This window comes from Neolamprologus brichardi, chromosome 9 (genome assembly GCF_056152115.1).
Source record: "Neolamprologus brichardi isolate AB-2024 chromosome 9, ASM5615211v1, whole genome shotgun sequence".
In the NCBI taxonomy this organism is placed as follows: domain Eukaryota; kingdom Metazoa; phylum Chordata; class Actinopteri; order Cichliformes; family Cichlidae; genus Neolamprologus; species Neolamprologus brichardi.
Genome location: NC_142112.1, coordinates 37,154,092 through 37,181,484, shown reverse-complemented (window position 1 = coordinate 37,181,484; position 27,393 = coordinate 37,154,092). Strand labels below are relative to the sequence as shown.

The window sequence follows — 27,393 nt, the reverse complement described above, 5'->3', positions numbered from 1 at the left end:
ATGCTGCTGGTGCAATAAGCTGTACGTTTTACATCCAATGGATGATGATCTGATTAGTCGACTATCAAAATAATCGTTTGTGGCAGCCCTGTTAGATACCATCAAGTACAGGAAATCTAAACACAAAGGACCAGATTCACGTAAACACACAGCGTGTAGAAGAGTTACACAGATGTTAAAAACATAATTAAAATGAAAACTGCGAATGAAGAAGAGAACAATTAGCTGCACAGTGGTGCAACGCCTCTGCACAAAGTATCCGTGGTTTAAATCCACCAGGTGTTGGACCTGTCTGTGGGGCTTCTCTGCACACAGGCGACACCTCATCCAACACTTCTTTCACAAAGCTGGTTTCAGTTTAGTGAATCAAGTCCCGCATGGAGGCGAATCACCACTGTCCAAAGTGTTTCTGTGTTTCTGCTATTACTGTGAAGTGTTGGCTTTATGTTAGTACAGCGAGCTAAAGAAACTCAGCAGGTGACCCGACGAGCTTCTTTTAAATGCAGGTCAAGATAGTGTTTTTTTTCTTTCCAATCATTTCTGGAACAGCTGTAAACAGCTGTTATCTGCTGGGACTCAGTGGAGTTTATTCTTGTTCGCAGAGATGAAACGTTTTTGTTTCTTTTTCTTTACTTGAATTCTTTGTTTCCAACAGAAAAAGTACAAAGATGAAGGCAGGAAGGAGATGATGTCGCCTCTGTACGCTCAGCTGCCTGAAACCACAGAGACCCACTTTGCCCGGGAGATGAGTGAAATCCTGAGCGAGGTACAGTTCTGCTGCAGATCTTTCATCTTCTGTACAAGACTTCTTAATGTGTTGTTTAGAGACTTTTGTTGTTTCTACAAAATCCATTAAGCATTAGAAAGAATAGAGAGCAACAGCATCAAACCACCTGCCTGATATTGTGTAGATCCCCAGATAGGTGTTCAGTTATGCCAGAGATCTCTGGCATAACTGCACCTACTTCCAAGGTGCTTGGAGACAATTACAGGGACGTTGGCAGTTTGGGTTCTTGCCTGTGAGCAACTCCGACATTTTAAGGCTGAAGAGCCGTAAGACCTCTGAGTCTGTCTGTATGTAACATGTCATATACAGAATATGTAATAAAGGACTGAAGGATTGTGTCTGAGTGCAGCTGTGAGCGTTAGCTGGAAGAGAAGAAGAAGTGATCCTTATATCATTTCCTGCCTCCAATTACTGAGCTCCTCTCACAGAAGGATGAAAAGAGTTCAGATGAGTTTTGTAGTGGATCCTGTAGGAAATCCCTCTGATTCCACTCATCTGCACGTTTGCTTTGTGTTGGTTGGTGTAATATCTGCTGAGAGACAGGAGACCAGCGTCTGATGCCACGTCTTTGTCTTCATGTCTAGAACAAATATAAGGAAAGTGGGAAGAAGAGCCAGACTGTCAGCGTGTATTCCCAGCTGCCACAGACCAACGAAATCCAGTTTGCCAAAGCTGTATCTGAACTACAGAGTGAGGTACGGGAACATCACGTGTTTAAGATCTGTTTAGGAGTCGTTTACATTCGACGCCTTTATTTCTTCTTTTCCTCTCTTTGTTTGTCAGAGCAAATATAAAGAAGCAGGGAAGAAGGAAGCGTCCAGCTCGCTGTACTCGAAGCTGCCCGAGACTCTGGAAACTCAGCACGCCAAAGAGGCGGCACAGCTGCAGAGTCAGGTACTCGTATCACACACAAGAGAGAAAATACAAACACATGTTCCTGTGCAGTTTGAACTCTGGCTGCTGTTTGGTGTCTTTGTAGGTGACGTATAAACAGGACGGCAAGAAGGAGGCGAGCAGCTCTCTGTATCATCAGCTACCTGCAACCACAGAGACACAGCTGGCCAAAGAGCTGAGAGATCTCTGCAGTGAGGTGAGAAACACAGAGACACAGTCTGAATGTGAAAGTGTCCCTGCTGTGTGTCAGCTGTTTAAAGTGTGTGTGTGTGTGTGTGTGTGTGTGTGTGTGTAGGTGAAGTACAAAGAGGAGGGTAAGAAGGAGATCAGTAAGAACTTGTACTCGCTGCTCCCAGAGACGGCAGAGACTCAGTTCGCCAAACAGATGTCAGAAATACAGAGTGAGGTGAGGACCCTGAACGCACCACACAGGTGTATCTGTGTCTGTGTGAGAAATCGACAGTTTGCAGCACTGATTCTATTATTAGTATTACAGTAAATAAATAACTGTTTTTAAGTTTTTCATGTGGGATTCAAACATTTTTCATTCTTTTGTTTGAAGGCAAACTACAAGAAGGACAAAGAGGATCTGCCCAACACTTTGTTCTCACTGCTGCCTGAAACTCTGCAGACTCAGTTTGTTAAAGAGATGGCTGAGACACACAGCGAGGTGGGAGCTGTTTTAATGTTGCTTCAGACAATATTCTGGGTTTTAAACAAACAGTCAAAGTAACATTAGGTAAAGAAAATTGTGGTGCAGCATGGTGGTGGAGAGTTCCTGCAGAGTTTGAATATTCTCCCACAGAAGGATAGAGAGGCGTGGCTGTATCTGAGACATTATCAGCCTGCAGGGAGCGTACGGCTGTCAGTGCAACGTCCTTAGAGTCTAATATATGTGTGTGCCCGTCTCAGACACTCCATCAGGTTAACACAGGGCAGATAAACTGGCTGCTGTTGTCTATTCTGGTCTTGTTATCAGTGTTATCACATTCAGAGCTACTGGGTGCCTTTCTGTCCTCCTCCTGTGCTGCAACACATTCAGACTGATTTTATTCTCTTTGAAGAACACAAGAAACATCCAGTTCTTCCTGTTTACCTGGTGTTAGTCCATATATAAGCACAATATTAGTCTGGAAAGTTGATACTAAAAGCTTTTTCCAACAGCACATCTTCTCCCATGATGCTCCGAGACAGAATGTAAAAACTGTGATAATGAACGTAACGTTTTCCTGCAGGTTAAATACAAAGAAGCAGTGAAGAAAGAGGCCAGCAGCTCTCTGTATCACCAGCTCCCCGAGACTCTGGAGACGCAGCGCGCTAAAGAGGTTACTGAGCTGCAGAGCGAGGTACACATCCATTATTCACATTCACTTATCCACTTTTCATGAAGTGGAATATTAGAGCACCAAAACATTAGAGAGCTCTTCCCTTCTTTCCGTGTAAAATCTAATATTTAGTTTGAGTTTGTCAGAGCTGGCCGGTGTGAGCGTCGTCTGTTTGTGTTTAAGGACGCGTGCGTGAACGTTTTCCTGTAAAGTCAGGTCTGTGAGATCGTCGTGTCTTCGCTGCTGTCTTGCATTTTTTAAGCTGAGACGCTGAGTGCAGCGTTACTCCTCAAATATTTAATAAATGAGTCATATTTTGCACTTTGAAGACGCTCAGCTGAACGTTGGGGATATTTCCAATGCTGTTTGTAACAGTGAGACCTTGTCTGCATGATGTCACTGAGGAACAGACGTCTTTGTAAAGAAACTCAGATATTCAGCAGAAAAACAACAACTGAGAGTCTGTAAACAGAGTTTATGATTAATTCTCTGGTTCGGAGGTTAGATCTCTGTAATCACTGCTGAACTTGTTTTAATTTCATAGTAGAGCGAGTAAGTTCAGCCAAAGCCCATCTTCAAACCTTTAGAGTGAATCTTTGAACTGCTGTGGTGCAGGTGTGCTGCAGTCCTGCAGGACAGTGACTGATGAAGGGGAATAACAAGAGGAAGGTGTCATTGCAGCCAGAGCAGAGTTTGTACTCAAACAGAGGGAGGAGATTCTTCCAGAAGATATTCCCTTTTTCCGGGGTTGTTGAGATAGAAGTGGAGAACATACTGGGATGAGATCATGGACTGTATATAAAAGATGGACATAGCCACTATGATGTCACCCAGTGACTGAAGCCTCAGCATCAGTGTTTTGGCTCCCACTGTGTTATTTTCTGGTGCTTATATCGAAACAGCAGGATGGGCTGCTAAGTAATTAACTGACGCTACAAAGTTAGCAAGCTAGTCGTACAGGTGCATTGCACAGATAGAGATACCTGCTAGTTACTGCTAACTGCTAATTTATCAGATAATTGCATGAAAAAGCCCCAAAAGGCTGCAGTTCAGTGATTCCACACAGCCGAGGTGAGGACTCGTAGACGGCTCGCAGCTACGCATCTGTCAGCCAGAGCATCCTGTAACTTTCAGCATTCATAAAGTTAAAACAAGGCAGTTAAAAACTGTTTTTTGTAGTCAACGTTTTGGTGCTTTTATTTTGAAAGTCAAGTTCGCTTACAAGTTGTGCTAGTTTCCTCTTTGGGTAGAAAGAAGAAAAACACCTGTAAGCGCGCAGAAAGGATGGTTTTTATTGAAAGACGTGTTAAGTGGACTTTAACTACACACGGTTAAACGTTAAAGGAAACCTCAGAAGAACGGCGGCTAATTCCCTTTTGCAGCCAACGACGTATTTATTGATTTATCGTGTTTGTTGTACAGTGTTTTTACTGCTGTGCCTTACGCTGAGTTTCATTTTGTTAATGCTGTATAGTTTTCACGGTGGCTTTGGAGAGAAGTCTTCAAATAAACCAGTGACAGGAAACCACTTGCGTCTGCCTGTGCTTCGAGGGAATTATAAAAACCGTCTACAGCTGCGTCTGTTTCTGCTGTAAAATGAACATTTCTTATGACTGACTCGTTTATAGAGCCAGCTTCAAGTAATAATAATAATAATGATGGGTTGCATTTATATAGCGCTTTTTGAGACCCTCAAAGCGCTTTACAATTCCACTATTCATTCACACACTGGTTCAGGCAGCTACAGTTGTAGCCACAGCTGCCCTGGAGCAGACTGACAGAAGCGAGGCTGCCATATCGCGCCATCGGCCCCTCTGGCCAACACCAGCAGGTCGTAGGTGAAGTGTCTTGCCCAAGGACACAACGAACAAAATAGACAGAGCTGAGGATCAAACCGGCAACCTTCCGGTTACAAGATGAGCTGGTCACTAGAGGAACTGCAGGTTTTTGGCAATGAGTTCATGTTGTGTTGTTGTCTTTCTGTTATTGGAGTTTTCTGTCTATTTGTCACTAGTTTGAAACTTTCTTTATAGTAGTTTCTATAATTTAATTGAGGTGTTTTTAATCAGCAACAAGTCACGACAACGTTGGCCTCGGGGCACTTTATTCTGAAAGGTAAAGAGAGAGAACCCCTGTGAGCACGTTGTGATTGTGGGACAGAAAAAGTCCATTTGAAGGGAAAGATCCTGTGAGTGGGCGTGACGAGAAAGAGAAAAGAGGTGGATGCTTACCTACATGTACTTTCTGCAGTGAATAGAGCTGCATGGGCATAACCAATACAGGAAACTCACTTTAATCTTTATCTTATTGCACACACTGTAATATTATCATTATGAATCCTCTCACTCAGTGTGCCTCCTCTGGTGCTGCATTTAATTTGTTTTCTTTAGATTCTGAATACTGCACAGCTGCTTCTTTTGTTTCCAACAAATGAACAGGTTGCATTTTATTTTAGTCGAGTTCAGTTTCCTGAGTCACGCTGTAACGTTTGGAGCTGTGCAGCGATAAAGCTGTCGTCCTTAAATTAAAGGCCTTTGTTTTATTATCTCTGGATGATAAAGCTGTTTGTGATGCAGGCAGGAGCCAACATCAGCAGCTCTGCAGGACCTGAAGTGAAACAGTCTTTACAAACTTTACGAACAGCGCAGAGGTCAGGTCTGTGTAAATGAAGCATTTTCATAAAACTGAGACACCAGCTGCTGCTGCTGTTACTCATCTGTTCAGTCTGAGAGCAGCGAGTGTCACAGAAAACTGAACAATAAAAAGAAATGAAGTTCTCAACGTTGTCGTCCATCAGTGGTTTGGACTCTTCATGGACATCGGTCATTCATTCACTTTCAGCTCGTTCAGAGTTTCAGTTTCACAATAAGAGTTAAAACAACAACAACCACCAAACTGAGACTGAAATATTTCTTTATTACGATGTTTTTATGTAAACTTTATTTCTTCAGAGTTCTTGTTCTGTTTGAGGAAAAGTCAAGATCTCAAATATTTACTTGATATTTAGTTTTGCTCTCCCTGCTTCCTAGAACAAGTACAAGCAGAGCGGGAAGAAGGCAATGTCGTCCAGTTTGTACTCTCAGCTGCCGCAGACGGCCCAAACGCAGCTCGCCGCCAAGATGTCCGACATGCAGAGTGAAGTAAGGTCACACAAATACCTCAAAAGATTTCAGCTGCTGTTCCCTCGGTTTCTTCTTCGTTCCTGGTTCCTCCTCGTGTCTGAATGAGTTCAGGATTGAGGCTCACCGGGTCTTAGGTCTTTGTTTTTCCCTCTGCAGTGTAAATACAAGGAGAACGGCATCAAGAGCCTCTCTCAGAGTCTCTACTCGCATCTACCAGAAACAGCCGAGACTCAGTTAGCACGAACTGTGTCTGAGCTGCAGAGCGAGGTGAGCATTTCATCTTTAGTTAACAGGATAATCGAGTTGTTGTGTCTGTTCTTGACTGTTAACCCTGTAAGACCTACCATAGAACCAAGTCCTCCAGAGCTTATATTATATGTTTACATGCTGTGGAGCCATTTTTGGGAGCATTTCAAGTTGCTATACATCAATAAAACCATTATAGCCCAGATTTTAATAATATGTCTGCATTAAGTCCATATTAACTACATAAAAGCAAAAAAGTGCAATAAACTACAAAAAAATTGAAAATTGTTTTTGCTTTTTTAACATATATTTCTAGTTAGAGAAATTTAAGAGGCTTATCCCTCAAAACTGTAAATACAAAAAAGTTGCACAAAATAGTTTCCCACCACAGGAAATTTATTTTGAGTGTCTTCATAGTTTTATTTTTGAAATACACCAATTTTTATATACTGCAGGAAAAACAAAAATAAATATTATAATGCAAATTTGCAAAAAAGCAGCATATGCATCAAAATAAACTATTTCCAGCAGTGCAATATGAGTCCTAAGCATCCCAGAAACCACACAGAAAGTCATGAAGTCAAACATAACTTGAGGCCCTGATGGTAAAAAACTACATTTCCGCAAAAATGACGTCACTTCCGGTTTCGGGCAGGTCATGGCGGACATGCGATAGTTCGCACTGATGGACGTAGGAAGTGTTACGAACAGCTGATCGGATCGGCAAAGCGTGTTTCTGGAATATTATGTTTTTGTTGCTACAAGTGCTTTTTATGCAGTTTTTGCAAAGCTATATGTGGAAGGAAACTGTGACCGAGGACAAGCTGATGGTTTAAGATGTAAGTACAACTCCTCCGGTTTCATATGCAAAAAAAATTATTGCGCTAGCTCACGTGGTTGCAGAGCTACCGGGATTTAAAAATAGTTACGCAAAACGGAGCGTGCTGCTCTGACCGGCTTTGAAGGGTTAAACTAAAAGTGATTTAGTCATAAATCCATCCAAGTGTTTTATTATTAGCTGCACAATAAACACAGAGGATGTAACTTTCATGTCGTTTTGAACCTGCGAGCAAATATGACTGATGTTTTCTTTAGGCCAAGTACAAGGAGGCGAGCAGAAAGGAGGCGACCAGCTGTCTGTACCATCAGCTGCCCGAAACACTGGAGACTCAGCATGCTAAAGAGGCTACGGAGCTACAAAGTCAGGTACGAGATGTGACTGTCAGTCAGATCAGTTAATGAGGGAGATTTGTGACTCTTTATTGACTTTGTGCAAGCATCATTAAATCATAGCACCTCCCTCACATGGCACATGATAAATACCTGTATATGAATACAACAGGCTGACACGTATTATAAAGTACATATTTTCCATACCAGTATCAGTGCTGTTATTCTCATTTATCTGTGGATTTTATCCACCTTTCCAGGCTTGATGTTTTTATATGTTTAAAAACTGCAGTTTCTGCCAAATGATAATCCATCTGTTTTGAGAGGACTGGAGTGAGGAGCCAAATACAGACACCAAAGCAGATGGAAGTGACAGAAGTCAGGCTTTTATTTCAGTTTATAGAAAAAAGTTCCAAAATTATCAAAGTCCAGAAGGTGAAGTAACACAGACATCCAAGAAGTAAACATGAAGAAACACGGAGCGAATAACAGCAACGAACAGGGCTGCACATAAAGACGAACAACAAGAATGTAGATAGTGTGGTGCACGGCTTCTTTGAGGGGTGGCTGTAGCTCAGGAGGGAGACGAGGTCATCTACTGATCAGGAGGTCGGTGGTTTGATCCTTGGCTCCCTGTAGTCTGCATGTCAAACATCTTCGGGCAAGATATTAACCTCAAGTTGCTGTCGATGCATCCATAGCGTGTGAATGTGTGTGAATGTAGTTAGTAAGCACTGAAAAGCAAAGAAGGAAGTGCTTGTGTGATTGGATGAATGTGCACTTTGAGTACTCGGGAGTGTAGAAAAGCACTGTATAAGAATCAGACCGTCTACTGCTTACACAGAGATGCAGGTTAAAACAATCAATGACACGTGAGGAAAGTTTGTTACAACAGCAGGAAAACAGTTATTAAAGAAAACAACAGAAAACTTAGTTTGAAAAACAAAAAGACTGGAATAAAATCCACAGGAGGCAACAAAAATTTCCAGAGTAAAAAGGAGGAAAAGACTGAAGCAAGAAAATCAATACGTCCATTTTTGTACACGTTCATGTTCACGCACAAGTTTGGCATCACTGTACACCAAAAACGTGAATGCAGTCAGATCAGTTTTGTTCCCGTCACCACCGTTCTGTTTCTCATGTGAAAATAATTATTGTGGTTTATTTTGCAGTAGTTATGATGTTTAAACGGACATTTAAAGGAAAAGTCCTGAAAATAATTTCATGTTTAAACGTTTTGAAAAAGCCTCAAGTTGGAGAAATGATTTCTGAAAAAAAGAAATAAAATTAAAAAATAATGTTGTTGTGTCAGGATTTTATGGCAGATTTTGTTTGTGTCAAAAGGGTGCAAAATTTCAGGAGGGCACAAGAGTTAAGTTGAACCCCCTCCACACACACACACACACAAAATAAAACCTCAAAACTCCACGAGTGCAATTAAATAAACACATCAATGCAAATAAATGTGTCGATTATTATTTCAAATCAGAATTAATTCATTAAATATTAAATAATGAATTAAATGTAGAATAATATTGTTTAAAACATTTAATACAGTATTTATCTGTTTACAATTTTATTTAATTAATTTCACTTTTAATTGATAATTTAGTGTTTGAAGTTTTGGTATCGGGTTTAAATTGTCAGGTGTTTGTTTGTTTGTTTGTTTTTTAGCAAGTTTGGTGTTTTTTGATTTCGTTTGTTCGGCTGAGTTTGAGTCGTTCTGTCTGTGTCTACCACTTTTTTCTGCGTCGATTATTTTTTCATTGAGCTTGACTTTGATTATTCTTCCGAACAAATTCTGACTTTTTTATGTAGATTATTTTTCTGTTACGGTGCATGATTAACCGAGTACGTCTCTGCTCTCCAGGTGAAATACAAGGACGGTAAGAAGGAGCTGAGCACCAACCTGTACTCACTGCTGCCTGAGACAGAGGAGATCAAGTTTGCTAAAGCAGTGATGGAGCTGCAGAGTGAGGTGGGCGGACGCAACGTGTAAAAACATGTTGGTCCAATAGTTTCACTGCAGCTTGATCTGTGTCATAAAATTGTTGTTACAACATCCTAATTTACTGTTCTCCTTTTTCATTTTTTCATCATCTCACTCTGCATGTTTGTGCTGCAGAACAAATACAAGCAGAAAGGCAGACAGGAGATCAGCAGCAGCGTTTTCCATCAGATGCCGGAGACCAAAGAGACGGAGTTTGTTAAGCACATCTCAGAGTTTCAGAGCGAGGTGAGCTGCAGCATGCACCAGGTTTACTCATTTACACCTGTTTAGGTCAAATATGCTCCAAAACTGTGGAGTGTTTAGAAACTAACAGCTATGTTTATGTCAAGTACTTCTCTGTTCATGGTACGTAAATTTACTGCTTCTCTCAGAAATATAGAAAATATATCTCTCAGTGTGTTTTTCCTCTGTGCGTCTGGCTCGTCTAGTCAAACTACAAGAAGGACAAAGAGGATCTGCCCAACACTTTGTACTCGCTGCTGCCTGAAACTCTGCAGACTCAGTTTGTTAAAGAGATGGCTGAGACGCACAGCGAGGTGGGAACTGTGTGTGTTTACAGTTTGATTGCACATTAAAAATTAAACATGTATAAAAACAAAACAAATACAACTCTGTGAATGTGGGGAATAAAAAAGCTTTGTGTTTGCTGTTTTTGCTTCATGAACTTACTGCAAACTTTATCACAGAGGCTCCAATAGCCTAAAAATCATAAATATGGAGGTCTTTAATTTGGATTTAGGCTGATTTTCTTTCAGGTTTTTCAGTGTTAGAATTGAGTGTCATCTGCAAACAGCTGTATATTCTGCATGCTGCATACTTCTGTTATAAAGATGTCGGTGCAAGCTCCAAATCTATTCAAACACAGATGAAATCAGATGCAGTGTGAGGCGCAGGCGTGTGTTCAGTGTCACTGAGCAGTTATTGATCTCCTGTCTTGTTTTCAGAATAAATACAAAGAGGCGGGTAAGAAGGAGATGGTGAAGTGTCTGTACTCTCTGCTGCCCGAGACCAAAGAAACTCAGCATGCCAAGGAGCAGAGCCAGCTGCACAGCGAGGTACGTTTAAACAGTCACTGCTCTCTGAGCTTTCACGAGCACGTTGTGAGTCAGCAGCAGGTTCGCTTCACAGGCGGGATTGTTCCCGTTTGCTGTTTTTGAACGAGGCGGGGCCAAATATCACGACACACTTCCTTTGAAGTACCGGTGTGTTGACACAGAAGTGCTGATGTTGTATTTATAACACACATTTAATTATTTTGTGAATGTTTGTACAGCTCTAGTTGGAGACTGATGCAGAACAACAAGTTAACAGTGAGATTTACCTGCTTTTCAGATCTTCTGTGCATCACAGTATCATTGGCATGAAGGTTTTTTGCTATGATAGCAGAGTTGTTTCTTATAAAAAGGATGTTTGTGAGTTTTCAGGCAGGATTTGCTTTATTTTTGCCTCGTGGGATCACGGGACACCCTTTGGGAACGACTGCTGTTCAGCAAACCAACAGGGCATTTCCATTTGTTTACCTGTACACATGTGCTGCTGCACTTTATGTTGTTTTTTAATCAGTCTATAGCTCGGTGCGTGTTGAAAATCATTAAAATCAGCTTAACTGTGTAAGTCAGGCATCATTACATTCTGTTAGACCGTGATCATATTGTTTGAGCAGATTTCTAATGCATCAGCCTCATTATAATAAATATTTAATTATGAAAATCTCTAATTATGCAGAACTTTAAAATAAATGCTGGTGAGACAGCAAAATGCTGCACTGCTTTTTTAAAAGACGTCCTGATGTGGTTCACGTGTTTGTGTCGCAGAAAGCTTACAGGGAGGAGAGCAAGAAAGAAGCCGGCTGCAGTCTCTATGCCCAGATGCCCCAAACCATCGAGACCGTGTTCGCCAAAGAGCTGAGCAAGACACAGAGCGACGTGAGTGTGACGCCGCCTTCACAGCATCAAGTCAGAGACACCAGATCGATATTGGCGCTCAGTTTAACGAGCAAACGGAGCAAACGTGAGATGTGAAAGCTGAGCTTTTGAAAGAGCAACAACAGAAAATATTGAACTTCTGCATGTTTGTAAGCAGCAAAGTGATGAAACGTGAACGTGGTTAGACAGATGTGACACCTCTGGAATTATAATCCACTCGGAGATCACATTTCTAACTAAAGAGCAGATGGAGGCATTTAAACAGCAACGTCCCGCGGTCCTGTGTCACACACACACACACACACACACACACACACACACACACACACACACAGACGCACTCATGGGAAGTGTTTTGTGAGTTGGTATCATTTTGTCTGTAGAAGCGTGAAAACAGGGAGCAGCTGTGTGGTGCTCCAGAGCCTGAGGACACAGACACTGACCTACTGTCTACCACACACACACACACACACACACACACACACACACACACACACACACACACACTAGTGGCAGATTGAAGCTGATAAACTGGGACAGACACACACGTCTCAGACTCAGTGCTGGAAACTGACGCCTGCGACAGAGATTTTACAAACTGTCCACGAGCTGGACTCTGCTGATGTTGATGAGCATGTGACGGTGAATCTGGAGAGAGAAAGGATGACTGTGTTTCACACTTTTCAACAGTTCACAGAAGAGTGCTTTGGATGAGAGATGAAGCTGTTAGGACAAGATGGATAAGATGCTCGAGGAAGTATAAAGACAGTCAGGATTAAAAACAGAAGGAGGCAGCTGATGTTTAGCTTCCATTGATCAGTGGCTCGGTGACAACTACTTACAGTTGAACTCTGAGAAGTCAGAAACATTAATTATTGCCCCGACAACCAGATATCTCTAATCAAACAGCATCTTGGTTCTCTTGGCTCATCTGTTCACCTGAGCCTCAGGTACCTTGGTGTTGTTTTTGATTCTGCCATGTCCCTACAACAACACTCACCAGCTGATTAGGAACTGCCTCTTTCAGCTAAGAAACATCTCCAAACTGCGAACTTTGCTGTCTGAGTTAGAAATGGTTATTCATGCTTTTACTTCATCTCGCTTAGATTATTGTAACAGCCTTTTTCTTTGTTTGAGCAAAAGGAATCTTGAGCGTCTCCAGTTAGTCCAGAATGCTGCTACAAGGCTTTTAACTAAGACACAAAAAAGAGAGCACGTTACACCAGTGTTACGTTCATTACACTGGCTTCCAGTACATTTCAGAATTCATTTTAAAATCTTGGTACTGACTTTTAAAGCTTTGAATTGTGATGCCCCTGCTTACATTTCTGATCTTTTAGAACCCCACGCTCCCTCACGCAGCCTGAGATCTTCTAATCAAAGGCTGTTGGTAGTCCCACGAACTCGTTTTAAAACCAGAGGCGAGAGATCTTTTAGAGCGGCGGCCCCCAGGTTGTGGAAGTCTCTCCCTCCATCATTACGTTGCCTTGATTGTATTTATTCTTTTAAAAAGCAGCTTAAGACTCATTTATTTAGATTGGCTTTTAATTAGATTTGTGCTGTGTTTTATTATTAATGTATTTTATATGTTTTATATTACTGTGAAGCACTTTGTGGTTTTTATCCTGTGAAAAGTGCTATATAAATAAATTGATTTGATTTGGTTAAAGGCGCGTCCATGTCCCAGCTGAGGTGTGTCAGGCTGGTCCTGGTGGGTGGAGGCCTCAGGGCAGATTCCGGACACTGGAAAAGTTGTGTCTCTGTAAGCTTGGGAACACCTCCCAGGACAACAGACTCCTGCCTCGTCACCAGTGTAGGTGGAGTTAAAGACTCAGAGCCTCAACAATTAAAAAGTAGGTTTTATTTCAGTGGAAGATTTGAATAAACTGCAGCAGAGAAAGGTCTTCAGCAATCACTGACAGCTGTACAAAACTCAAATTCTCTCCAGGATGTGACTGATGTGATGCACAATCGTGATCTTAGTGAGAGCTGTGATGTAGCTGTCTAAAGACATTTGGCACAACATGCATGACGCAGCCTGCTCTCCTGTGTGTTTACAGCCCGTCTGCTCCAACTGATTTGCACATGCTCGCAGACAGCTCCACCAGCAGGGTAGCAGGAAACGTGTAATTGCTCGTGATTGTACAGAGACCTGCTTTTGCTATTTTCTACATTAAGCTGAGCAAAGACTTTAAATTGTTATCGTATCGTACGCAAACTGTTGCTGCATCTTGCACTTGAAACAGCCGTATGGAAATAGTCAGAGGAGGAAAATCTGTTGACTTTAGCCAAAAAAAGTGAAATTTTGATTGTCTAGAAGAGTTAAATCAATCAAAACGGGCGTGAAGCGTGACACATCGTTGGCGTGGCGTCAGTGTGAGTGGAGCAGGTGACGGTCCGGTGCATTTACTACTGCAGAGTGGGCGTCATGTGCTCCACCTCCTGGACTGTCTGTTTGTTTGTCTTTTCCCAGTATGTGTGAAGTGGACAGTCTTCAGCTGTGTGCTACATGTGACCTGATTCTGCTCAAACTGTCTGAGGTGCAGAACATGAAATTCTCTGTTTATTGTACAGATGTTCCACATGAGGGGAATTGTTTGGTGACATTCAGCCCCGAGGGCAGAAAATCAAAGCTTTGGGAAATGTGGGACGCGGGCCTGATCCTCCTCTGGTTTCATGTCTGCTGACCGAGCAATGCAACGCTAACTGGAGCGCGAAACGCAGACCGCCTTCACATCAGCAGCCCAGACAATCCCAGTGTCTGTAAAACCCTGAAGGAACAAACCAGCACAATACCGTCCAGTCTGCTGGTTCCAGTATCAGCTCTTTCCATTTAAACCAGTTTATTAACCTTCCTACTCAAAGATCAGTTTCTTCAGTCTGTCTGTGTCACCAGCTCTGACTCAAGTCAAATCACGCTGCGCCACATAAATAACAATAAAATGAAAAGAAGAAGCTAAAAAAATTCACCTCATTTAACAACAACAACAACAACATTACAAGCAATTAAATACCAGTTTTATCCGTACTAGTTAAAGCTCATACATCACTCATTAGTTTGTCCTTGTACTCCTGATATTATATTACAAGTTTACAGATATGCAGCTGTTTTATGTTTATATGCAATATATCTAATGTTTGACAGTCTGCAGTAATTATTATTATTACAGTAATTATTATTTTCTTCACAGATTCATAGACCTTAAGCATTTTTTTAAATGTAGAACGACACATTAGCAATCAGTTGGTTTTTGAAACACGATTAAAGCGAAATGCAAACAGAAGGCGGCCGGTTTATTCTGCAGGCCTTCTAACTTCAGTCAGTTTTTGTATTCATTTGTGCATCACGCTGTGAATTCCTCATTTTCGCAGTTGGAAGTCAGCTCGTCTTATTTTTAGACGAATGAACAAGTGCGCTTTCAGACGCAACCCAGCACCAGGATGAATTAGTCATCTGATGTTTTCCTCCCTAAATTGATCAGGCTTCTGTTTTTCTGCGTCTCTCTTTTCAAATCCTGCACATCTCCTTTTCTTCACTTATTTAATCATTTTTTTCTTCCTCCTCTCTCTTCTGTCTGTAGAAGCTCTACAAGGAGAAATATAATCGGGAGAAGGGGAAGTCCAGCTACACCAACATGAAGACGCTTCCTGAGGTGGAGCACGCCATGGAGGTCAACAAGAAGCAGAGTGAAGTAAATATTTACCCGTCCGTCTGAATCAGTGATACAACAGCTGTTATGTAACGTTTGTTCGTGTAACTGTGCCGACAGCAGCTCATCAGCAGAACGTAACAGTTTCTCTATTAAATGACAGTAAAACACAACAAATAACAGTTATTTTGCAGCGCATCTGCCAAACCACTGTTAACATGTTTTACTGTACTCTGCTGCATAGGGCTGCCACAAACGATTATTTTGATAGTCGACTAGTCACCGATTATTTTTGCGATTAGTCGAATAATCAGATCATCATCCATTGGACGTAAAATATACAGCATGCATGTGCTCTTATATAACTATCATGAGCTTACAGCTGTAAGTGTTTAAGGTCTGTGCTAACTAAAAATAAAGACAAGGTGATAGTTTATTAAATGTTAATGAAATTTACAGATTGTTTCGGTGAAGTTTAATAAACTCCTTGCTATCTAAAATATAACAGGACACAGGAGTATATTCTCGAGCATCTCACACTTCTGATAATCAGCTGTCTGCTTGACATTTATTCAGCTGTGTAAAAACTAACTTTAATCTCAGCCAAACCGATTTACTCAGGAACAAATAAAATACTAAAAAAAGCCTAACAATAACATTTTAAGTTATCTAAGTGACTTATATATCATGTTTAACCTGAGTAGTGAAAGACAGCGGTGGGTTTGAAAACAATTTGCCGGGAGTCCGGTGTTGTCACGGCTCTAGTTAGCCTAGCCCCCGGCTAGCTATCGAGCTAGTGGGTAACAGACGTCTCCGAAAACGTCGGAGCGCTTTTGAAAATATGTGGTGTCTTGATAAACTGAGCAGATATTTGAGGTTTACACAGCTACATTCTCGCCTGAAAATATGTTAAACGTTTATTTTGTGACCCAGAAAGAATAATAAGAGTAATATTAAAACTTACTAGCTGCCGCCATTGTTGGAAACTGAGCTGGGCCGCTACTTCTTCTTCGGGGTTTAACGGCAGCTGGCATCCTTGTACATGCAGTGCTGCCATCTTCTGTTTCAGTCCGTTATTACACTCTTAAATCCTACTACTTATTCCTGCGTCTTTTGTGATCTTAGAAAGCTTCAAACGACGCGTCGACTATTAAATCAGTCATCGATGATTTTGATAGTCGACGTAATCGTGACTAGTCGACTAATCGTGGCAGCCCTACTGCTGCATAACATTGCGCTGTCTGTGATTGGTTAGGAAAGTCTGATACTGAAGCTCTGAGCTGACTGATTTTACTCGTGGCATATTTGTGTGTTGAAACTGGATCTGACGACTGAGAGCACAACGTTTGATTAATGAGTTGTTAACCAGTGAATGTGTAACCTGGTTCATCCTTCTATCAACTCCGACATTGTGTTGGGAAAAGAGGCGAGTCAGCGTTTGCTAGAGGTGGGAATCACCATACATCCCACGACACGATATTATTGCAATTTTTTAAAATATTTTGCGATATTCAGATTCTGTACATAAAGGTAAACTTTATCAATATTCATTTTATCTAATAACAAAGTCTCACACTCAGTCTTTCTCTCATTTCAGTTTTATTGTTGACAAACTGAACGGTTTGTATTACAGTCTAGTCCAACTTAACTGAATCAACCATCTGGTACAATTATAGCTATTCTGAACTATGCAGTTTATGAAAACTATGCAGCCCCTTCAGCAACTGAAGAATTTGAAAGTAAATTAAAACAAAATATAATTTTACATTAAATAAAAAAGTTTTAAACTTAATTAAAATAAAACATGTCTTAAATTAAAATAAGTAAACTGTCATGTTTATTGCTGCCAAAAACAAGTTAAACACATTTGGACAGTGAAGGAATGTCAGGATTCTTGCTCAGAAAAAGGATCAACATGCTCTGAAGTCAGAGCACAAAAACCTTTTTTGTAACAAAATATCGATTTCTGCTGTCCCTGTATCGATACATTATTAGCAAACAAAATATCACCATACTACACAGTATCCATTTTTACCCCACCCCTAGCATTTGCACAAGCCAAATTTACTCGGCTTCACGCTGCATCACAAAAAACCTCAGCTGAGATTCTCCAAACACCACCGACAATCAGCTTATTAAAGCGAGGAAGGACAACGCTTGGAGAAAACGGAATGAAATCTTTTTATTCTGAATTCTGAAACGATGCTGCCGTCAGTTTTAGAGGCGAATATTTGTGCTTTTCCAGAGCAAGTGTATGAAATCCCAAGAAGTCATCAGGAAAACGTTCAGTAAGGTACATCAAGGAAACAACAAACTTCTAACAAACTTCTAGATACTGGAAGTATTTTCACAACCAGAGGAGGCTCCACCTGCTGGCCATTAGAAAGAATGCAGTCTATGCACAGTCTATGATATCAGACCATTAGCTGTTATTTCAGTCTTTCTACCGCAGTGTCCTCTAACGGTTAATACTGTAAAATATTATTATATTCACCTGTTTAATATGTAAAATAGATTGCATGAATATTTATGTTGGCAAGAGACATGATTTGTGGTACCAGAAGCTTTCTGTTTCCATTTATAGTCCACGATTATGTCAGAGCTAATAATAAACTGGAATAAAAGGTGGAGGAAAAAGAATCGAAGCTTCCAGAGACAAACAGAGATAGTTGTCATCAAAGTAAGAGTGCAAGTGGGAAAAGCCCACTGAGATCTGAGACACACAACACAGGAGCGACTGGGAAAGGACTTAATTATGATTTTTGTGATAAAAGTGAACACAGTGGAGCTGTGCATGTGATCATCATGCTAGCTTAGTGGCTTTGCTCATAACGTAGACCTTCTGTTTCCCGATAGCAGTTTTCAGTGAATTCAGCTGTTTTTTTCTGTTTTTACGACCAGTGTGTTTAACACCTGCGTTTTATTTATGTTTTTAATTTTGAACTTCACTGCACTTTTGTTTATGTTGGTTTTATCAGAGTAACTCCTCCTTTTCTCCTTAACCTCCTCTGCTGCTCTCAGCTCAGCTACAGGAAAGGTAAAGAGGAGCTCCATCACTACAACGCCATCCCAGACAGACCTGACATCGTGAACGCCACCAACGCAGCTAAACTGGCCAGCGATGTAAGCGTGTGTGTGTGTGTGTGTGTGTGTGTGTGTGTGTGTGTGAACATGTAACCACGTTCCATCCAACACTCATTTCCATGACAACGTTCCTGTTCAGCTGCTTCTCTCTGAGTGGAAATGCTGATTAATTATAGAAAATGTTCTGCTCCTAACACTGAACTGTCGTTATGTGAGTGTTTTGTAGCTTTATGGGAAAGTGTGACGTGTGTGTGTTTGTGTTTCTGTCTTTGTGAGGACTTGTTTTGGAAAGTGGGGACATTTTGACCTGGTCCTCTCTTTGGGACAGACCTTCAGGGGTCTCTTTGAGGGTTTGGACTTAGGCTACGTTCACTCTGCAGGTCTTGATGCTCAATTCCGATTTTTTGATCAAATCCGATTTTTTTGTCTGCTCGTTCACACTACAAATAAAATGTGACAGCAAACGCGCTCTAGTGTGAACGCTCAAAGCGGCCGCATGCGCAAAAGAAGACGTCACACACAACGCGCTCTGTTTAGACCCAGAGCAACAATATTGTTTGACTGATGGTCTTAATATAAAGACTTCGGACTTCACGTTTCTCAATTTTTGCTTTAAGTTATTTTGTTCTTTACATAATAATGTAAATAACCTAATAATGATCCTTATTGCTGTTTTAGAGGAGCGGTGCTTCAAAGGATAGTTGCAGATTTCTGTCAGAATCTGCAGATTATACAGAACAAAGAAAATGTTCACGTTTCTCCAACGTTGTCTTCTCAACAGTTTCACTGGATGGTCAGGAAGCGTTCACGATGTCTTCTCCGGCGCTGATAATTGGCGTCTGTCTTGTGTCAGTGACGTAAAAGACGGATTTAATGCGACATGACCATCAAACAGCAGTCGCTTTCTGAAACATCGGATATGTATCGGATTCAGTACCACATACGAAAGTGACCCAGATCGGATTTGAAAATATCGGATTTGTGCCGTTCACACTGTCACACCATGATCGGATATGGGTCGCATAGGGTCAAGAAAATCGGATTTGATGCGCTTTCGCCTGCAGTGTGAACGTAGCCTAAGTTTCAGGGATCCAATTTAGATAAAGACTTAAAAGTAGAAAGTATGTGTTCGGCTGTAATAACATCCACAAACAACGATGCAGCAGGTTCACTAACAAGAGGGTTTGTGGAGAATACAGCAGACGTTGTACGATAATGTCAACATTTCAACTTTTTTAACAAAATAGAATTTTGACTTTATTCTCAAATTATCAATAATTATTTATTTATTTATTCATTCATTCATTCATTCATTGTGTGGCCCTAATACACTGCAGCAGTTTTTAGTTTGTATTGAGGGGCTTTGTCTCTGATTGTTTTCAGTTGGGTTTACTTATTTTTTTACCTGGTTTTGTTAGTATTAGATGCTGTTAATATATATTATGTGGATGATTTTTACCAAATGTAAGGATTTTGGAACAGATATTACAGTTGAATCTCTTCACTCCCACTCAGACGTCTCAGTCTCAACAAATATCTGCTCCGGCGCCTCCTGATGCTAAAGTTCACAGATTTATCAAATTACCTAAAAGCTGAAAGTAAAATAACCACGTTTAACTAAAATGTCTTTTCACAGCTGTTTTAATCTTTTTGTATTTGTTTTATTTCGTCTTTCTTGTGTGTTTGTGACATCTACAGGTGACCTATAAGAGTAATACTAAGCAGCCCGTCTACAGTGACGAGTCTCTTCTGGCCAGAACCGACATCCAGCACGCCAAAGAGGTCTCAAAACTGGCCAGCCAGGTAACACGTAGCCTTCCCAGCATGCACTAGTAGCCACTTTGCAAGTGAGCACTATAATGTGTGGTTAAAAGACTTGGGAAAGATACACTCACATTTAACAGCTGATGTCTGTGTTTATCGCTCTCCTGCAGGTGAAGTATAAGGAGAGCTTTGACAGGCAGTTAAAACCTCAGTACAACCCGCTGGAGTGTGTTTCCTTCAAACAAACGCAGGCTGCTGCTGCTCTGGCCAGTCAGGTGAGTGAACCGTGGTCACATGATCAGTCACACACAGGTTGAAGTTCAAATAAAGCATGTGATGATCTTTCTGAATGTAGGTCAGCCTAGTCTAACTGGGTGAGTATGAAAGTGCACCACAAAGGAAAGCTGTGAAAATGCCTGCATGTGTGTGCTGTATAGTTTAGTGTGTCCATAGTTTTCTATAAAATTCCTTGTTTTTATTTTATGCCTAATGGGAAAGCAGTGCAGAGTGGGAACAATATTTTACTCTTTGACGTCTGTGGGCTTCGTTATATTAAAGTTGGGTGTTGTTCAGATGTGGTTGTTCGGCTGGTGAAGCAACAGTGTGGTTTCCCCTTCAGTCGGAAGTCGTCCCACTCTGTTTGAAAAAGGGAATAAAAAACAACTAGATAGTTTTATGGATTACATTAAAGCATTATGCTTTAATGTAATCATTTTAGTTACTTTTTTGAGTATTTGAGTATTTGTGACTCATTCGTCACTTTGGTGGCCTCAGAATCTCGTCTCTGATTTTGCGGATGATGTGGTTCTGTTGGCTTCATCGGGTGAGGGCCTCCAGCTCGCACTGGAGCGGTTCGCAGCCGAGTGTGAAGCAGCGGGAATGAGGATCAGCACCTCCAAATCTGAGGCCATGGTTCTCAGCCGGAGAAGGGGGGAGTGCCCACTCCGGGTCAGGGATGAGTTCCTGCCCCAACTGGAGGAGTTCAAGTATCTCGGGGTCTTGTTCGCGAGTGATGGGAGAAGGGAGCCGGAGATCGACAGACGGATTGGGGCTGCAGCTGCAGTGATGCAGACGCTGCACCGGTCCGTCGTGGTGAAGAGGGAGCTGAGCGTAAAAGCGAAGCTCTCAATTTACCGGTCGATCTACGTCCCTACCCTCACCTGTGGCCACGAGCTGTGGGTAGTGACCGAAAGAACGAGATCGCGGATACAAGCGGCAGAAATGAGCTTCCTCAGAAGGGTGGCTGACCTCTCCCTTAGAGATAGGGTGAGAAGTTCGGCCATCCGGGAGGGGCTCAGAGTAGAGCCGCTGCTGCTCCACATCGAAAGGAGCCAGCTGAGGTGGTTCGGGCATCTGACAAGGATGCCCCCTGGACGCCTCCTGGGTGAGGTGTTCTGGGCATGTCCCACCGGGAGGAGGCCCCGGGGCAGACCCAGGACACGCTGGAGAGATTATATCTCTCGGCTGGCCTGGGAACGCCTTGGTGTTCCCCCGGATAAGCTGGAGGAGGTGGCTGGGGAGAGGGAGGTCTGGGCTTCTTTGCTTAGGCTGCTGCCCCCGCGACCCGGCCTCGGATAAAGCAGATGAAGATGGATGACTCATTCGTTTTTTATATTTTAGAGAATAATCTGATTTTTTCCCGTAGATCACCTGGAGACATTTTTTTTCTTTTAGTCACTGAGATAATCGAGTCGAAGAGGGAAAAAGCTGTGTGTGTCTTTCACACACACTCTCACGAAAAATTCAGTCTGTTGTGTGGGCGTAACCATGGCAACCTTTCTAAGGCAAATGGAGAGGGATTGTGGGATGAAAGCTGGAGAAGTTGAAGAGGTTACACACACATGCTGGTCTATCTGCAGTTGTGAGGACATTTATTGATATAAGCATTCGTCTTTCTCTCGCTCTGAACACCATCATCACGATTAAATATTAAACAAATCTAAGCCAAATATGAGCCCAGCTCTAACAGGAAACCTAAAACATCTGAACCTCGGGCAGCCCCCTGGAGTTCAGATGTCTTTACAAAGTCACCATAAATTTCACTCCAAACAAAAAGAGAAAATAAGAGCTGAACAGTGAAAAGAAGCACAAACAGACACACACAGGCAGCCGTTTGAGTCCACTCACTGCCCACACAGCTGCAGAAAAGAGCCTCCCCACTTCAACACGTTACATAACAGCTTGTTGTGTTGAACGCTGCCCGGTGTTCAGGAATGCTGCACGTTCACACAGTGCTGCATTTTTAGAAAAGCCTCCCTTTGAGACGCTCAGCATCACGATACAGGTGGATCTCTGAATGCAGGTTTTTAGCAGAAGAGCTTGTTGAAAAGGGGGCTGAAACTGGAACCGATTTTGGCAACACAACTGAAGAAAACATCAAAGTAAAGTGTTATATGTGGAACTCAAAGGGAAACTTCTGTTTTTTTTAATACTTCTCACACTTTGCTGTTTCTGCAGACGGTAGAAAATGTGGCTCGTGTGATGTTCTGACCCATTATCTCTGTGATGAACTGAAGCCAGAACATCTTTACTCGGCAGAGAAAGAAGAGAGCTTTGCAATGACTGACCCTGATGGACATTAATGTCTGTAAAATGTCATCTTTGACCTTTAACCAGGAAACATAATCACCACACGTCACACTGAATCACTGTGATGCTGGATCCGTGTTGGATACCAAAGACCCCAGTAGTTCTCGAGCAAAATGGCCCAGTGATTTTTTTTTTAACCCTCTCAGGCTCAAATGAAACTTTTTGTTGCTAATGCACAACCAAGTCCTGCAGTGGTACTTCTGAGGGAAAGAAAATCATAAAATATGTATGTGGGGTAATCAGGTTGTTAGTTTTAACTGTTGCAAATCGGCAACGCCTGCCTTGAGAGGGTTAAACATATGCAAACATGGAAACATGGTATATAAGGTGTAACCAGAGTTTGTACTCACCTAACAAACCACCTCGGCAGCCTGAGGCACCTTTCTGTCTTCTTTGGATATTTCTGAATTTTGTTCCCTCGCTACTTCAATAATGTGGAGTTTCAAAGGTCAGTGTTTAAAAAATAAATATCTGAAAATGGTCAGATACAAAGACTGAAAATGAGTGAAAAAAAACTGTTTTGAACGTTTGGAGAGCTCATTACAAGAAGGTCTGGCTCCTCAAAGAAAAAAAAAGAGGTGTGGATTGAGACCTTTACACAATAAAACATCTTTATCCCACCTTCTGCAGATGTATGACTAACAACAGTCCCCTTACTCTTATTTTGATAGTTGAGCTACAGCTAACCAGCTGTAAATGAGGCCTGGCCTTTCACGCCCTGCTCACTGTGATGGTGGCCCTCTGAATGATTAATCTGCTTCTCCAGAAAGAACCTCGTCCATGTTTAGCCAGACCTTAGACGTAAACATTTCTATAGCGCGAGGTTCAGTTAGCTTTGTGAAAAAAGTAGCTGGTAGAAATATCCTCAAAAGAGCTACTTCTTACTTTCTTTGAGATTTGTATTTGACATTTCAGAGCACTTTGTCAGTTGTACTTGAGTAGAGACGTTGCATCTGTACTTCAACTTTTACTAGAGTGTTTTTAACACAAGTATCTGTACTCCTGCCACCTCTGGCAGAGCATCACTTAAAGCTGCACAGATAAGTGAGTAAAACCAGAGTGAACGGGAACAAATAAATCTCTTTGCTTTGTGCTGGCAAACCTTAAAGAAATCACATGTGCCCTGAAATCATTTGAAAATCCCTGGAAAACCTTGAGTGCTGATGTGCATTTTTCCTGTCTTCCAGGTGAAATATAAAACCAACCAGAACCAGAAACCAGATGGTTCTTCCGACCTCCCGAACCTCCTGCAGCTGGAGCACGCCCTGCACGCCACCAAGCTTCAGAGCAATGTAAGCCACATGCTGTTAGACAATAATTCAATGTGTTAGACTGTCAGAGAAAAACTAGCTTTGTTTCATAGAATAATAACAAAGATTATTGACCCTGTGCACGAGAAAATGCTAACTTCCTGGTTTGAGACAGGATGTGGGGTTGTACATTTCCGGTAGCTTTACTTTGCGGTCAATCGCTACTGCGAAGATATCCTCCAAAATCATGTCCAAAACTCGAAAACGGAAAGATCGCGTTAAGTTACAAAGAGCAGAAGGTGGGAACACTCACCACTGTTGTGTCATAAAAAATCTAATGATCAATTTTGACGTTTAAAGAGTTTAGATCGATCAGTTGTTTACATCACTCAACACAAGCAGAACTGCATCACTGCATGCAGAAGACACATCGTCCACATTCAGAAGCACATCTCTGTGTAGTGACTGGTCTCATGATTTAAACAGGCAAATGTTCAACATTCAAACTACAGGTGAACAATAGTCAAACCAGATGTTTCCCGTTATGTTGATATCAGTTAGTCAAGTACACACCTACACAGCATGTTAACAAACCGTGAAAAAAAGCCACACAAAAAATGAACGATTGCTGGTAAGGGTTTCTACACATTAGTATTTACGAAGGGTATGTTGTGACTTACCTTCAAAATTACAGCGGTCCCTCGCTAATAACGCGGTTCACCTTTCACCTCGCCGCTTCGCAGATTTTTTAGTGCAAGTTTGCATGCTTTTTTTTTTATGTCACATCGTGTCCTGCGTCCTGATCGCTGCAGACGATCTCCTCCGTGACGTCTCTCCTGTACAGAATCGCTGCATCGATGCTAGCATTGTGACTCTGAAGTGCAGTGCTGTATGTCCACGAAACGTTTTGCACCGTCAAAAAATAAAATTGGCTACTTGATTTCACCTATCGCTGGTTATTTTTAGAACATAACACCCGCGATAAACGAGGGACAGCTGAGAAATATAACATTTGAATCCCTTTTCTCTTTTGCTCAGAGGCGCGGGGGAAAAATATCGACAAGTCGATGAACATTATTTACAGATATATTGGGTAAATGCCCGAGACATCTATAGAAATGTAAATCACAGCTTGATTCATTCATTTGCTTAACTTGTTTTGGACCGTAAACAGGGCGTGAATAGGACACCGGAAACAAAGCTCCCCACAGGAGTTTCCGCACCGGAAGTAGCATATGCTAACGTGCACATAGTCAGTTATTTTTATTAAAGTGCTACGATGCAGCCTTCAAAATAAAAGTCTCTGCAATGCCCATGCGGATGTTGCAGGAGTTATTAAAGAGTTTAACATCTGCTACTGACACACGATTACAATAACAGTCCTGCATTGTGCTCATGTGTCTTTATTTATTTTAGTTTGTTGAGTGAGGACATTGTTGGACTGGACTCAGGCTTATTCAGCCTTCTGCTTGTTGAATAAGCCTGAGCTTCTATAAATAGTAATCTTGTATAATAGTGTGTGTTTGTGTGATCAGGTAGAGTATAAGAAGAAGTACGAGCAGACCAAGGCTCATTACCACACAGCTCTGCACACGGCTGAACAGCTCCACCACAAAGAGAACGCAGTGCTGCACAGCCAGGTACACGCACACACACACACACACACACACACACACACACACACACACACACACACACACACACAAACAAAGGCTTTCATTGTCTGATCATTTCTAAACTTTACATTGTGTAAGTGCGTCTGATGGGTTTGTGTGCTTTGTTGTTTTCAGGTCAAGTACAGAGAGGAGTATGAGAAGAACAAAGGTCGCTCCCTGATGGAGTTCGGAGACACTCAGACCTACAAAGTGTCCAAGGAAGCACAGAAGATGCAAAGCGAGGTGAAACGTCTCTGCAGCTCTGACAGAAACAGACTTTGTGTTTCTTTATCTTTACAATCAGAAGCTTCACTCTGAGCTTTTGGATCCAGCAGAGGAAGACTTCAGGTTTGGCGTGTTGTGCGTCTTTTGTTCTGACTTTGAAACTTTTTACGTGACATGTAGCAAATAATCCAAACAATATTTTGGCCTGCAGACTGGAGTGAATGAGTCTTTTTATTTGCACAGAACACAACGAGCATCTTTACTGCCTATTATAGAACTTTGAACACTGATTTCACAGCTGAGAAAATCTAAACCTAAAATAAATCATAAGTCATATAATAACACGACTCCAGAAGGAGCTTAAATCAAGCAAAGCTATCATATTGTTTAAAACGAGTTTAAAGTGTTTGAGTGTCGTACAGAGAGAGCGTTCACAGCACAGCCACAGGTTATTAACGCTCTGCTCGCATCATGAACGATGCTGCAGAGCGGTGTCACTTCTTTTTCTGTCAGTCGTTAACAACATGAAAACAAATCTGTTGTATTTTAGAGAAACTGAGATCAGTGCGTGCCACCTGCTGTGGATCTGTGCCACAGTTTGACCAGTTAGACTCCAAATCAGCCTCTGAAGGAAACACCAGTGAAGCTCCGGCACGATGAAGCAATCATACTTTTGTGGGGTTTACAATTATTAGTTGTGCAAGTCTGAGGGTTATCGTGCACCTGCGCCTTAAAAAGCTACAAATATTAATGCTGATCACATCTATCTGTGTGTCTCTTACAGAAGGAATATCGGAAGGACTATGAGGAGCAGATGAAGGGCAAAGCCTTGGTGGACGTCGACCAGACGCCTGGATACCTGACTGCGCGCCATGCTAGCAGCCTGCTGAGCGAGGTGAGGTAGCCTCAGAGGGACGAGCTATTTAAAGCCACGTTAGAGGTTTGATCAAGCTGTGCTCAAACCTGGAAGTGCAGATAATCCATAATCCTCTGATTTCCAGCATCTTTTGGCTTGTGAAGCACTTGCGATGTAGATTTTGGTTTTCATGTCTTTTATTATCTGAAAGATTGAAAGACAAAATCAGTGAACAGTATCCACGTATATTTGTTTTAAAGAGTTTTAATAAGAGGAGGAGCTAAATGTATCGACTATTTTGCTTATTTAAACAACATTTGGCAGATTCTAAGGAGAGAAGCAAAGAAATCAACACATTTTTAATCTATTTATGTGAAATGAAGCACTTCACAAAGAAAAAGAACAAACGTTTGGCTTTAATCAATCAATTTTCATTTTTAGTTTCGCTGTTTTTGCTTTTTTTCGCTCTTTCCTTGCAGAAAGAGTACAGGAGGGACCTGGAGCAGGAGGTGAAGGGGCGGGGCTTATCTGGTGTTGGTCTTGAAGAGACACCTGAGCTGCTGAGGGTCAGAAAAGCCAATCAGATACTGAACCAGGTGAACTAAACACACACACAGATCTCTAAAAGGTGTAAGTGGCCTGATGTGAACTGGAGTTCCAACTGTGGCGTTCACAGAAGGAGTACCGCAAAGATCTGGAGAGGGAGATTGTGGGGAAAGGCATGGAGCTGAGTGCTGATGTGCTGGACATGCAAAGAGCCAAGAGAGCCTCGCAGATCCAGAGCCAGGTTTGTGTCACTGGATTAAAGGAAATGGAAGTTCTTTCTCGGACATGCAGCCT

General features: G+C 41.8%; 1 protein-coding gene across 7 annotated transcripts in view; it reads left to right on the top strand.

The window, feature by feature from the left end:
- Positions 1 to 27,393, top strand: part of LOC102778859 (uncharacterized) — a 79,430-nt gene that overhangs the window by 41,565 nt on the left and 10,472 nt on the right. For 6 of the 7 annotated variants that reach the window (XM_087846553.1, XM_087846550.1, XM_087846551.1 and 3 more), the window contains 25 exons: positions 656 to 766; positions 1,372 to 1,482; positions 1,571 to 1,681; positions 1,767 to 1,877; positions 1,977 to 2,087; positions 2,244 to 2,351; positions 2,917 to 3,027; positions 6,036 to 6,146; positions 6,285 to 6,395; positions 7,470 to 7,580; positions 9,415 to 9,522; positions 9,670 to 9,780; positions 9,984 to 10,091; positions 10,500 to 10,610; positions 11,370 to 11,480; positions 15,062 to 15,172; positions 18,152 to 18,253; positions 19,913 to 20,017; positions 20,149 to 20,253; positions 23,755 to 23,859; positions 25,353 to 25,457; positions 25,608 to 25,715; positions 26,482 to 26,592; positions 27,033 to 27,149; positions 27,230 to 27,340. In XM_087846553.1, coding sequence (XP_087702679.1) covers positions 656 to 766; positions 1,372 to 1,482; positions 1,571 to 1,681; positions 1,767 to 1,877; positions 1,977 to 2,087; positions 2,244 to 2,351; positions 2,917 to 3,027; positions 6,036 to 6,146; positions 6,285 to 6,395; positions 7,470 to 7,580; positions 9,415 to 9,522; positions 9,670 to 9,780; positions 9,984 to 10,091; positions 10,500 to 10,610; positions 11,370 to 11,480; positions 15,062 to 15,172; positions 18,152 to 18,253; positions 19,913 to 20,017; positions 20,149 to 20,253; positions 23,755 to 23,859; positions 25,353 to 25,457; positions 25,608 to 25,715; positions 26,482 to 26,592; positions 27,033 to 27,149; positions 27,230 to 27,340 — 2,736 coding nt within the window. The remainder of the gene's footprint in view (positions 1 to 655; positions 767 to 1,371; positions 1,483 to 1,570; positions 1,682 to 1,766; positions 1,878 to 1,976; positions 2,088 to 2,243; positions 2,352 to 2,916; positions 3,028 to 6,035; positions 6,147 to 6,284; positions 6,396 to 7,469; positions 7,581 to 9,414; positions 9,523 to 9,669; positions 9,781 to 9,983; positions 10,092 to 10,499; positions 10,611 to 11,369; positions 11,481 to 15,061; positions 15,173 to 18,151; positions 18,254 to 19,912; positions 20,018 to 20,148; positions 20,254 to 23,754; positions 23,860 to 25,352; positions 25,458 to 25,607; positions 25,716 to 26,481; positions 26,593 to 27,032; positions 27,150 to 27,229; positions 27,341 to 27,393) is intronic. The other variant, XM_087846554.1, reaches the window with a different exon arrangement.